Raw genomic sequence first — 13,645 nt, forward strand, 5'->3', positions numbered from 1 at the left:
GACCGTATATTTGTGGTCGTTGTCAAGGATCAATTTATCTAAGATCATAGAAAATAAGTACAGAACAAAGAACTCAAATTAATATACAGTATTGTACAGTATTACATAGAAAATACAATTTCTTACATAACATGCATTTTAGTCATGTGATGCACAAAACGGACATAAGAACGCACAAGCAGGGGGGATAATACATACAGTATACACCAACCTATCTATATGAAAAACACGCGTGATGGTAATGTTAAAAGTATAGCAAGCATACCCACCTATATCAACAATATGAAGGTATATGCTCAATGATGAATGGTCAATGTCATTAAATGTAATGGGATCAAAAGGTTCTGATCCTGCATATAAGAGAAAATGAGTGAACAAGTCATCCATGAACAATATCTTTCAATAACCACTTTTTCATATAACACAGATGAAGTCAGCAGCATACTGTCTAAAGTGACCATACCCAATACTTTCTTATCAGTTCCTACCGAAGAAGTTCGTTCCAGGGACTATGAGAAAGAACTGAGAAGGCTATGTCCGTTTTGTGCATCACATGACTAAAATGCATGTTATGTAAGAAATTGTATTTTCTATGTAATACTGTACAATACTGTATATTAATTTGAGTTCTTTGTTCTGTACTTATTTTCTATGATCTTAGATAAATTGATCCTTGACAACGACCACAAATATACGGTCGAAACGTTGGATGATTTATTGTCAACTTTATGCACGAATAAATTTGATTCAGCATTCAAAGATTGCTTCACCTGTCATGAATTTTTTCAGTGTGCCAGAATTATCACTACATTGATTGTCTATTTTTTCTGGGCACCTACTAGTTAATATTGTGAGCCAGACATATTCGTTTACTATATCTCAGCCGTCAAACCGTGGACAGCGGTGAGTGGGCTCTGCATCCGGCAGTGTTCCGGTCAATCTGCCGCAAGTGGGGCACTCCGAAGGTGGATCTAATGGCATCCCGGCACAACAACAAGGTCCCGGTTTTACGTGGCTCGCTCCCACGATCCGCAGGCCTTTGCAGCGGACGCGCTGGTTCAGGATTGGTCCCAGTTCCGTCTGTCTTACGTGTTTCCCCCTCTAGCTCTCTTGCCCAGAGTCCTGCGCAAGATCAGAATGGAGGGCCGTCGGGTCATACTCATTGCTCCAGACTGGCCCAGGCGAGCCTGGTACCCAGACCTGCTCCGTCTGTCCGTAGAGGTGCCGTGGCATCTCCCGGACCGCCCAGACCTTCTCTCACAAGGTCCGTTTTTCCGCCAGAATTCTGCGGCTCTCAGATTGACGGCGTGGCTCTTGAGTCCTGGATCCTGACTGCTTCCGGCATTCCTCCCGAAGTCATCTCCATTATGACTCGGGCTCGGAAGTCTTCCTCGGCTAAGATATATCACAGGACTTGGAGAATTTTCCTGTCCTGGTGTCGTTCTTCCGGCCATGCTCCTTGGCCTTTTTCCTTGCCGACCATCCTGTCCTTTCTGCAGTCTGGTCTGCAGCTAGGACTATCCCTCAATTCCATTAAGGGACAGGTCTCGGCTCTGTCAGTGTTGTTCCAGCGGCGTATCGCCCGGCTTGCTCAGGTGCACACCTTCATGCAGGGCGCATCTCACATCATTCCGCCTTACCGGCGGCCTTTGGATCCCTGGGACCTTAATCTGGTCCTCACGGCCTTGCAGAAACCCCCTTTTGAGCCACTTAGGGAGGTTTCTTTGTCTCGTCTTTCACAGAAAGTGGTCTTTCTAGTGGCCATAACTTCCCTCAGGAGAGTCTCTGATTTGGCTGCGCTCTCTTCGGAGTCACCTTTTTTGGTTTTTCATCAAGACAAGGTGGTTCTCCGTCCGACTCTAGGAAGAAATTCCAAGGTGGTCTCTCCTTTCCACCTTAACCAGGATATTTCCCTGCCTTCCTTTTGTCCGGCTCCTGCTCATCGCTTTGAAAAAGCGTTGCATACTCCTGGATCTGGTGCGGGCGCTCCGGATCTATGTGTCTCGCACCTCTCGCTCTGTGCTGACCACTGGTCGGTGAAAGGGCCTCTCGGCTTCTAAGCCGACCCTAGCTCGTTGGATTAGGTCGGCCATTTCCGATGCCTACCAGTGTACTCAGGTGCCTCCCCCGCCAGGGATCAAGGCACCCTCGACCAGAGCTTTCAGGCACCAGGCTACGGCTCAGCAGGTCTGTCAGGCTGCCACTTGGTCCAGTCTGCATACCTTTTCGAAGCACTACAAAGTGCATGCTCATGCTTCGGCAGATACGAGCTTGGGCAGACGCATCCTTCAGGCGGCTGTCGCCCATTTGTGAAGTTAGGTTTCGCCTACTTCTCAGTTTTCTGTTTATTCCCACCCATGGACTGCTTTGAGACGTCCCATGGTCTGGGTCTCCCATAAGGAACGATGAAGAAAGAGAATTTTGTTTACTTACCGTAAATTCTTTTTCTTATAGTTCCGACATGGGAGACCCAGCACCCTCCCTATTGCCTGTTGGCAGTTTTCTCGTTCCGTGTGTTTCACCGGCTGTTGTTGTAGACAGAGGTTCCGGTTGTTCCGGGTTTTGCTCTATCTCTACTTGTGGGTGGATGTCCTCCTTCAGCTTTTGCACTAAACTGGCTATATTTGGTTATCCAGGGGGTGTATATGCTAGGAGGGAGGAGCTACACTTTTTAGTGTAGTACTTTGTGTGTCCTCCGGAGGCAGAAGCTATACACCCCATGGTCTGGGTCTCCCATGTCGGAACTATAAGAAAAAGAATTTACGGTAAGTAAACAAAATTCTTTTTTTTTTTTTTTATTGAAAACACTGCAGATACAAAATCATACATGGTAATTTAAGAGAACAATTGTCAACTGCCCGCACATGAGGGCTCCATACATTAATATACTCCGAGACAATCCAGTTACAATTCCTCTGCCTTACACTTTAACCACACAACAACATGGGGAGGTAGGAGAGGGGAGGAAAGATGGGGACTTCATTCAAGTAAGGGGGAACAAGAACAAAGGGGGAGGGGAAGAAGGTACGGTTGGGGTGACTGGGGGGGGGGGTTAGTAGGGGTACAGGGTTAGATGCCTGCCTGCATTACCAACCCCAGTCCACCAGCCGGGGCCATCAACTCCTCATAGATTTCTCTCATAAACTGCTGCCTCAGTCAGGGTCTCAATGCTTTAGCCCCCTGGCTAGCCGAACCAGGGCTATAATTCCATCGGCTCTATCTCAACTAGGTGCTCTTTGCCCGGGGAATAGTTGTGTAATAGGTGTTGCATGGCTGGATGACAGCCAGGGTTCCCATATTGCAAGAATTCTAGTTTTTTTGTTTTAGGGAGTTGGCAAGGCAGTATTCATAATGGCATTGTTGGTCGATCCTACTATATAACTCTGCTCCAGAGGGAGCTTCAGTGGCTTTCCACAAATGGCTCAGACACTGTCTGGCAGCTATTAAAATTGGCAGCTATTAAAATTTGCACAATCAGTCCCCTAAAATTCTGTAGGTACGAGTCTATGCCCAAATTCAGAACTGCCAGCCCTGGGTTGGGGTTGGTGTGCACACCTGTTATTTCACTAATGAGTCTGAAAACTGCTATCCAAAAAGGTTGGCCCCTCGGACAGTGCCACCAACAGTGTCCCAGTGATCCCCTCTGGAGGCAGCCCTTCCAACAGAGCGGTGAGTAGTTGGGAATGTAATGCACCAATTTTGCCGGCGTATGGTACCAACGTAGATGCACCTTTTTCAGCTGTTCTAAATGGTTAATGCATTTTGAGGATCTTTGCACCCACTGTGTCGCAGTATGCCACGCCGAGGGGGAGGTGTTAATGCCTAAATCTGATTCCCATTTAGTCATGTATGGGAGCTTTTGCTCGTCAGAGGGGTTGTTCAACCATTTGTAGGTTAAAGAGATTCCTGGTTGCCTCATTAGTTTTTTAAACAATAGTGCCTTAACAGTGGGTAAGGTCGGGTTTGATCCCGGGGGGAATTTTGTGCTTAGAAAATGGCGAATCTGCAGGTGTTGATAAAAACACCCCTTTAGGGAGGGGTGCTCCCGAAGTATATCGTTGAAGGGCCTAATCTCTGCACCATCGTAAAAGTCCGCCAAAACTCCAAAATCCGCTGCTTCCCATCTACTCAAATTTGTATATGGAATGTGGGATTCTATTGCTCTGAGCGAAATTTCTGACAGCGAGACCTGGATCTTGGGGATCATCTCACTGCGCCATATGGCTATCGATGCTGTCATAGTAGGGAGACACAGGGTGGACCTAGTACGTTTTAGATATTCCACCTCCATCAGTTTCCTCGTCGAACCCTGGTCTGTCAGAGTTCTCAAGTTGAACCCACCTATGGGAGCTCTCCGTGTTCCACCATTCTTTGAGTGATTCTATAAGAGAAGCTTTATAATAGGCCATCACATTAGGCGAACCCAGACCTCCCATTCCATATGGCAGATGCATAATCTTACTAGCAACTCTAGCTCTTTTATTACCCCAAATAAACTTATTGGTCATCGACTGCAGTTTTATCAAATATCTATATGGAATTTTAAGAGGGAGACACCTAAACATATACAGCAGCTTAGGAAGGAACGTCATCTTAAAGGATTGAATTCTCGCCATCCAAGATAGCGACAACTTCTCATACCTGCCTAGAGCCTGACCCAAGTTTTTGAGTAGGTGATCGAGATTGGATCTGATGAGGGAATGGGTTGGTGTCAAACGGATACCTAGATAAGGGATACTGTCTTCGCACCACTGGAAAGGAAAGGCTGCCTCCAAAATCCTTCTGGACCTTGCGGGTACATTAAATGGTAGTACTAAGGACTTGGTGGCATTCAATTTGTAATGACACCTCAGAAAAGGTCGACAGGGTGGACATCACTGCTGGAAAGGAATATTCAAGGTTAGTACATGATATTATTACATCATCCGCATATAGACCCAATTTATGTTCATGCTCCCCTACCCTTATACCAGTTATGTTCGGGTTCACCCTAATTGCCTCCGCCAGAGGTTCCACCACCAGAGCAAAAACAATATGGGACAGCGGGCACCCCTGGCGGGTGCCATTGGTTATAGAAAATTTTAATGAGCGAAAACCCGAGGCTAGAACTGAAGCATTTGGGTGAGAGTACAAGGCCAAAACAGATGACTTAATTCTTCCTTCAAAACCAAATTTTATAAGCACTCTTTCCAGATATCCCCAGTGCACCCAATCAAACGCCTTTTCGGCGTCGAGTGACAAGAATACACCAGGGACACCCGACTTCTCCATCACCCCAATTAAATCCAGCATCCGCCTGGTGCCATCTTTGGATTGCCTGCCCGTCACAAAACCCACCTGATCCGGGGCTACCAAGGAGGGGATTATTTTATGGAGTTTTTAAATCACAGTTGAGCAATGAAATTGGTCTGAAATTCCCAGGGGTATCTGCCGTTTTCCCCGGTTTGGGTAGTGTAGTGATAACTGCTTCTAGGTTCTCTGAGGAAATAGTCCCGGCCGTTTGCCACAAATTAAAGGTCTTTAGTAAAAAAGGGGCTAGAATAGAGGCAAATTGCTGAGAATATTCATAGGGAAGCCCATCCGGGCCTGGGGCTGAGTTTCGTTTAGAAGCTCTAATGGTGTCCAAAATTTCCTGTATAGTAAAGGGAAGATTTAAAGATTCTAATTGCCGGTCTGAGACTCGAGGCAATTCCAGACCGTCCAAAAACTCCTGAATTTTTTTCCGGTGTTGGCTGAGGGGTTTGCGGGTCATCCCTTAAATTGTACAGGGCAGCATAATACTTGGCAAAGGCGTCTGCTATCCCATTAGGGTGCCTTATAAGTGATCCGTCTGGGCCCTTCAAAAATTCAATTTTAGTTTTAATTTCCCGTTTTTTTGTTCTTCTAGCTAGTAAGGTGCTGGCTCTATCCCCCATCGCATAAAAAGTTGATTTACTCTTTTTAAGATTATGTTCATATCTATACAACAGGAGGGATCGCAGTTGAAACCTGCAAGTAAGAATTTCCCTGGACAGTGTAGACGACGGGGAGGCCTTGTTAATAGTTTCTAAGTGTTGAATATGGGCTATAATTTCTTTAATTTCTGCTTCTCTTTGCTTTTTCAAGAATGATGCAGTTTTTAAAAACTGCCCTCTAATAACTGATTTGTGTGCAGCCCATAAGGTCTCGTCAGAGACCTCCCCATTGTCATTATGTCCAAAGTATTCCAACAGGCCTGCCACAACCTCCTCCTGAACGTTCTTTTGGTTCAGTAAACTAGTATTAAGTCTCCACTGAGGCACCATAAATCCACTAGTAGAGTCCTGTACAACCAAAGTTATCGGAGCATGATCCGACCATGTTATCAGACCCACTTCAGCACCCGTACACTTGTGAACAGTCTTACTATCCGTCAGGAAGAAGTCGATCCTGATGTACGACCGATGCCTTGGGGAAAGAAAGTATAGTCCCTTTCCGATGCATGAAGGTATCTCCATATGTCATGTAGATGAAACTCCGCGACCAACTGTTTCAGTTCCTTTCCTGACTTAGTGGACCCCGCCGAGCAGTCCATAGATCGAAGAACTGGAGTGTTAAAGTCCCCGCAGATTATCTCTGACCCCTGTGCGGTGCTCCTAAACAGCTGGAAAAATTTCCGGGCAAATGTTAGTTGAGATGAGTTTGGAGCGTAAATCGATGCCAAGGTATACAAAAGCCCATTCTGGAGGCACTTTAGAATAATATATCTCCCGTCTGCACCATAGGTTACATGAATCATTTTGAAAGCCACAGAGTTTTTAATAATCAGGATAGCCACTCCTCTTCTTTTTTTTTTTTTTATTTTTTTTTTTTTTTGTCATTTGCAAAGAACATATGTGGAAATCTTGGATGTAGTAGCCTTTTATTGTCATCAGTAAGAAGGTGAGTTTCTTGAATACATGCTATATCACATTTAGATGCTATAACTTCTCTCCACAGCATGGATCTTTTTGCAGGAGAATTGAGACCCTTCACATTGAGAGACAGAAACTTAATACTCATGGCGGATCCCAGAAAGGACGATGTTTCCAGGCAGGCCGACTGAGAGGCATAGGGCAGGCAGAGGCAGGCAAGGAGGACCAGTTAGGGACGGTGCACGGGTGGAGGGAAAAAACAAAAAACAAAAAAACTTGAATACTTCAGCTTCATCCTTACCGGACAGCTGGGAAGTACTTGCTCGCCATAGGCGAGAACAGAGGGCTTAAGTGACATCACAGGTCACATGAGAGCTACACACGCCTGCGGCTGGCGAGACTCCCTCAAGCTGGTTCCCACTAAGGATTGATCTTTTTTTTTTCTTCTGAGCATCCCCCTGCTCCCGGCGTGAGTCTGAGTGCATTGTAAGGGGTAATCCCCAGGACTCAAGTAGTTTGCTCAGTTGAGGAGGGGACTGGCATACATGTGTTTTAGAATCCCTGAAGATAATCAATTTCACCGGGAATCCCCATTTATAGTGTATGTCTTGCTCCCTCAGGATTCTGGAGAACTGGGAAAATTCTCTTCTTTTTGCCAGAGTTGCAGCAGACAGGTCCGGGAACACCTTTAAATCATTAAATTCATCTGGGAGGATAGGGTTATCCCTCAGTATCTGGAGCACTGCTTCCTTTGTTTTATAAAAATGCAGTCGTGCCAGCGTGTCCCTGGGCAGAGTGGGGTCGATACCTTTTAGGTTTAGGGATTCTATGTATTCTATCCACTATGAGATCTCTTTCTGTGTGTTCTGGGAGCAGTAGTTGGAGAAACTTGTGAAAGAAATCTGGCAGCTCTTTATCAGCTACTGACACAGGAATGCCCCTAATTTTAAGATTGTTCCTTCTGGATCTGTCTTCCAGATCCCCAAGCTTGTTTTTCAGTATTCCCACCTCCTCCTCTAACGCTGTGTTAGCATCAATCAGATCATTGTGTGACTGAGCAAGTTCGGCCATTTTAGACTCCACATGGTCTGTACGGTCCCCCCAGTGATTTGATTTCCTCTTTAACTTCTTTAATCATGTTCTTAAGATCCCTGAAATCCCCCTGCAGTGATGACTTCAGAGAACTGAGCAGGGCTTGCAGCCTTTCCTCTGTGAGAGGAGTGCCTGTGACACTGCTTCCCAACCCTGTCTCTTCCTGGTGTAAGGGAGACACGGCAGCAGCAGACATCTTCTGAGGAGAGGGGGATCCCCTATCCCTGGGATAAGTCAGTAAGCTTGGCTGGGGGGCCAGATTTCCGGGGTCTACCCTTTGGCATACTGTGCAGGGGGGATTACTCACTGTTTCAGAGGAGAGTTCTCAGCGATTTGAAGCAGCTTTGAGCCAGTTTGTACAGCCACAGCACAGAGCTTCTCTCTTAAGCAGCCATTGCCTTCAGCATGCAGGTCACACCCCCTAGCTCTCCTAGCTTTTCACCACCTGTTGGCGGGCAGGCACATTCGAGTCCAGTCAGACAACACGACAGCGGTTGCCTACATCAATCACCAAGGCGGGACACGCAGCCGTCTGGCAATGATGGAGGTACAACGCATCCTTCAATGGGTGGAGGACTCAAAGTCCACCATATCCGCAGTCCACATCCCAGGCGTGGAAAACTGGGAGGCAGATTATCTCAGCTGTCAAACCGTGGACGGTGGCGAGTGGTCCCTGCACCCGGAAGTGTTTCAGTCAATCTGCCGCAAATGGGGCACTCCGGACGTGGACCTAATGGCATCCCGTCACAACAACAAAGTTCCTGTTTACGTGGCTCGCTCCCACGATCCTCAGGCTTTCGCCGTGGACGCTCTGGTTCAAGACTGGTCCCAGTTTCGTCTGTCCTACGTGTTTCCCCCTCTAGCTCTCTTGCCCAGAGTCCTGCGCAAGATCAGAATGGAGGGCCATCGAGTCATCCTCATTGGACTGGCCCAGGCGAGCTTGGTATCCAGACCTGCTCCATCTGTCCGTAGAGATGCCGTGGCATCTCCCGGACCATCCAGACCTACTCTCGCAAGGTCCGTTTTTCCGCCCGAATTCTGCGGCTCTCAAATTGACGGCGTGGCTCTTGAGTCCTGGATTTTGATGGCTTCTGGTATTCCTCCTGAAGTAATCTCCACTATGACTTGGGCCCGTAAGTCTTCCTCCGCTAAGATCTATCACAGGACTTGGAAAATTTTCCTGTCCTGCTGTCGCTCTACCGACCATCCTTCTTGGCCATTCTCCTTGCCGACCCTTCTGTCTTTTCTACAGTCCGGTCTGCAGCTAGGACTGTCCCTCAACTCTCTCAAGGGACAAGTCTCAGCTCTGTCAGTCCTGTTCCAGCGGCATCTCGCTCGGCTGGCTCAGGTCCGCATCTTCATGCAAGGCGCGTCTCACATCATTCCGCCTTACCGGCGGCCCTTGGATCCCTGGGACCTTAACTTGGTTCTCACGGTTTTGCAGAAACCCAATTTTGAGCCTCTTAGGGAGGTTTCTTTGTATCGTCTTTCTCAGAAGGTGGCCTTTCTGGTGGCCATAACTTCTCAGGAGAGTCTCTGATTTTGGCTGCGCTCTCCTCTGAGTCACCTTTTTTACTCTTTCATCAAGACAAGGTGGTTCTCCGTCTGACTCCGGACTTTCTTCCTAACGTGGTCTCTCCCTTCCACCTTAACCAGGACATTACCCTACCTTCCTTCTGTCCGGCTCCTGTTCATCGCTTTGAAAAAGCGCTGCATACTCTGTAGCTGGTGCGTGCTCTCCGGATCTGTGTCTCGCACCGCTGCGCTTAGGCGGTGCACCTCTTTTTGTGCTAACCACAGGTCGGCGCAAGGGCCTCCCTGCTTCTAAGCCGACCTTAGCCCGTTTGGATTAGATCGACCATTTCGGACGCCTACCAGAGTACTCAGGTGCTTCCCCCGCCGGGGATCAAGGCACATTCGACCAGAGCTGTCGGTGCCTCTTGGGCTTTTAGGCACCAGGCTACGGCTCAACAGGTCTGTCAGGCTGCCACTTGGACTAGCCTGCATACCTTCTCGAAGCACTACCAAGTGCATGCTCATGCTTCGGCAGATGCGAGCTTGGGCAGACGCATCCTTCAGGCGGCTGTCGCCCATTTGTGAAGTTAGGTAATGCCTACTTCTTAGTTTTTTTTGTTTATTCCCACCCAGGGACTGCTTTGGAACGTCCCATGGTCTGGGTCTCCCAAAGGAACGATAAAGAAAACGAATTTTGTTTACTTACCGTAAATTCTTTTTCTTATAGTTCCGTATTGGGAGACCCAGCACCCTCCCTGTTGCCTGTTGGCAATTTCTTGTTCCGCGTGTTATCACCGGCTGTTGTCATGGACAGAGTCTCCGGTTGTTCCGGCTCTTGCACTGTTCTACTTGTGGGTGGCTATTCTCCTTCAGCTTCTGCACTAAACTGGCTGTCTGCTCACCAGGGGGTGTATACGCTCAGAGGGAGGAGCTACACTTTTTAGTGTAGTACTTTGTGTGTCCTCCGGAGGCAGAAGCTAAAAACCCATGGTCTGGGTCTCCCAATACGGAACTATAAGAAAGAATTTACGGTAAGTAAACAAAATTCTCTTTTTTTTCTCATCGGTGATCATTGGCGCGGCGTATGAAAGCCTCTCTACCTCTCTGATAGCTGTGAATTGAGACACACTTGTGCAGCTATAGAGGTGGTGGCCGGACATCAACCCTCTGAACACAGGTGACTGTTCTGGAAGTGCATTCGTGTACTATAGATGTCAGGTAGAAACCAAGGGGGCACAATCTTCTAATTCTCATCTGGAGCGCTCAGTGGCAGGAGTCTTCGTATTGATATGCCACTATTTTTTTTTTTTTTTTATTTCGTATTCTTTACATTTTAGCATGGAACCAACTGAGAATTTACAGTCTCTACTGGTGAAGACTAAGACCTTGGAGGAAGAAAATGGAAAACTTAGTCGTGAGCTGGGTGAGGCCGCAGAACAAACTGCTCAGATTCTGGAGAGAATTATCCTGGTAAGCTGGACAGTGTCTGCCTTGTCTTGTTGTATAGATATTAGATTTTTCCCAAATTAAAAGTAAGGAAATATTCACAAGTGGCTGACCTGTTACAATTCTCCACTACGTTGCAGTTTATTAAAATGTTACATCCAGATGGCACAAATCTGCCATGTGTGGATATGTCTACCAAGGAATTGTACATGGCCTCTAGTCAGGAGTAATGAGCGAGTTTTGAAATACTCGGATTCGCTGGACTCGTAACGAGTACTGTCTAATACGCATGTATTCGTTCTGAAGTGTGTGCAATGCAAGTCAATGGGGAAAACTCACAATGTAACAAGTAACCTGAATGCAGTACTATTCACTACTCACACAAATAGTACGGCATTCGGGTTACTCGTTACATTGCAAGTTTTTAAGGCTTTTTTTTTGTGTCCAACCCCCCCCCCCCCCCCTCACCCTCCCCTCTCCCCCCATTGTCTTGCATTGCACACACTATTTGGAATGATTATGTGAGTATTAGACAGTACTCGTTACGAGTACAGCGAATCTGAGTATTTCGAAACTCACTCATTAGTCAGGAGCTCTGATAAATTGTTCTTCCATAGAATTGTATAACTGGACTTCACATTGCTTACATAAAGCTCAGTTCTAACGAGGTGGTGGTCTCCACTGGAAGCAGTGGGAGACACTGTCGGACCAGAACATTTTATCTTCGTTAACAAACTAGGACCAGGATTTTCTGAAAGGTACAACCACTATATATTGCTGACTGATTTAAGGCTATGTTCAAACAGGGCATCTTTTATGGCGTCTTTGAGGTCCCAAAGATGCACCTAAATGTATTTCCTTTTCCCAGTAAAGTCTGAGATTTCTATTTTGCTGTGCACACTGCAGCTTTTTTCACGGTTTTTGAAGATGCAGCATATCAATTCGGTTTGCGGTTTTCCAGCATTTTTGAGCCCTTCCAGTCAATAGATTTGACTTTAACCGCATTGGGCAATATGCGGTAAACGTGTCAAACACATGCGTTTTTGTGGGCCAAAAACGCATGTTAAGATGCACTGTGTGAACCTAGCCTTACCTGCTAAACCACCTGGTCATTAAAGGGAAGGTGCTGCTGATTTTAATTTTTGTATTGGGGATTATGGAATTAAGTTATTTTTAATACAAAATTAAATTCATTGTTTTTATTGAATTCTATTGTTACTGAAACACTGGGGGCTGCCATCTTGGATTTGCTATGTGTAACGACAATTACTGGCCTCAAATATGACGGCCCCTGTGCATAAGGGCTGTTGGTCACGCTCCAACCCCATTTTTACATAGTGTCTGCTCCCTGCTGTGAGCTGAACATGCCCCATGGGCTGTCCAGATTACATCTCTGGGAAGAGACCGCCGTCATCTCTGTGGGGACCACAGTGTATGCTGTGCTGCACATTCCCCCTGATCATCCACTCTGTGCTCAGAGCTAGTCAGGCTATGACAGGAGGAGTTGACGAGACGCCAATGGAGGTGCACTGATGGAGGTGCAGGATTGGGTGAGTACTGGTGCTGGGCAGCAGTGATCCCACCCTAACTGATTCTGGTGTGCTGTGGAAGTCATGCTGGGATCACTGCCTCAAAGCTCCCCCCACTCCCTCCCGAACAGATCCTAATGTGCTGTGTAAGTTGCACTGCAAGGACAGTTATCTGGTATGTCTGCAATTGAACCGCCTGCAATGATGCATTTGCTGTCTACACCTATGGCAAGGTGAGAATTGTTCATGTGACAACCCCAATTGAATGACTTGGTCCGTGTCTGAAAATCTTTTCTATTCATCTGAACTTGATATCTGCTAATCCCATTCTTCTGCTTGCTGGCCCAATACCAGTCAAATTCAATGAATGGTTTATCCAAGAATTACTGCAAAAATATCCCACGTGTGACTGTCTTGTTTTCCACTTGTAGACTGAACAGGAGAACGACAAACTTAACAAACAAATGGAGGAGCTTAAGCAACATGCAGCGTGAGTCTTCTGGTCTGTCCTGTACGTTGTATAGAGAATCTGTTCATGTTAATTAACTGACTTCATCCCCTGCCAGCTGTAAGGTGGACCTGCAGAAGATGGTCGAGACATTAGAAGACCAGGAACTAAAGGAAAATGTGGAGATTATTCGCAACTTGCAGCAGGTCATCGTCCATCTTCAGGTAAGGCTTTTTTTATTTTTTTTTCCTCTTGAAGAACCCACATTTTTAGTTTATTTCAAAGCCATATTGAATTGCTTAAAAATAAATTCTACATTGTGTGGGACTGGACAGTCTCTCATGGGAACTGGAAAATTTGAATGCCAAAGTGGGCTGCAGCAAACATGGATTCATCTTTGGAAATGTTGGCGTTGGTGAATGGAATGAGGCTGGAGGAAGATTCATTTCTCACAACAAATCAACTGTACGTAATTAATGTCTTCCAAAATCACAAACTGAGATTTTACACATGGACCTCGCTGAATGCGGCCTAAAAGAATCCGATTGACTACATATGTATTTGACAAAGATGGAGGTAGTCTGCCATTACCGCAAAACAAGTCAGGAGCCGAACTTTTGACCACAAAGATTAGAGTCAAGCTGCACAAAACTACTAAACAGGTTGTTTCCACCTTCAATTTGACCTACATACCTGGAGCTTTTTGGAACAATCTTCACAACCAATTTATATCTCTGGACACG

The 13,645-nt window shown here is 46.5% G+C and overlaps 1 protein-coding gene across 2 annotated transcripts in view; it reads left to right on the top strand.

The window, feature by feature from the left end:
- Positions 1-13,645, top strand: part of KIF4A (kinesin family member 4A) — a 187,289-nt gene that overhangs the window by 90,798 nt on the left and 82,846 nt on the right. For both annotated transcript variants that reach the window (XM_075324006.1, XM_075324007.1), the window contains exons 11-13: positions 10,817-10,949; positions 12,886-12,944; positions 13,021-13,126. In XM_075324006.1, the coding sequence (XP_075180121.1) occupies positions 10,817-10,949; positions 12,886-12,944; positions 13,021-13,126 (298 nt within the window). The remainder of the gene's footprint in view (positions 1-10,816; positions 10,950-12,885; positions 12,945-13,020; positions 13,127-13,645) is intronic.

The sequence above is a fragment of the Anomaloglossus baeobatrachus genome, chromosome 9, assembly GCF_048569485.1.
Source record: "Anomaloglossus baeobatrachus isolate aAnoBae1 chromosome 9, aAnoBae1.hap1, whole genome shotgun sequence".
NCBI lineage: Eukaryota > Metazoa > Chordata > Amphibia > Anura > Aromobatidae > Anomaloglossus > Anomaloglossus baeobatrachus.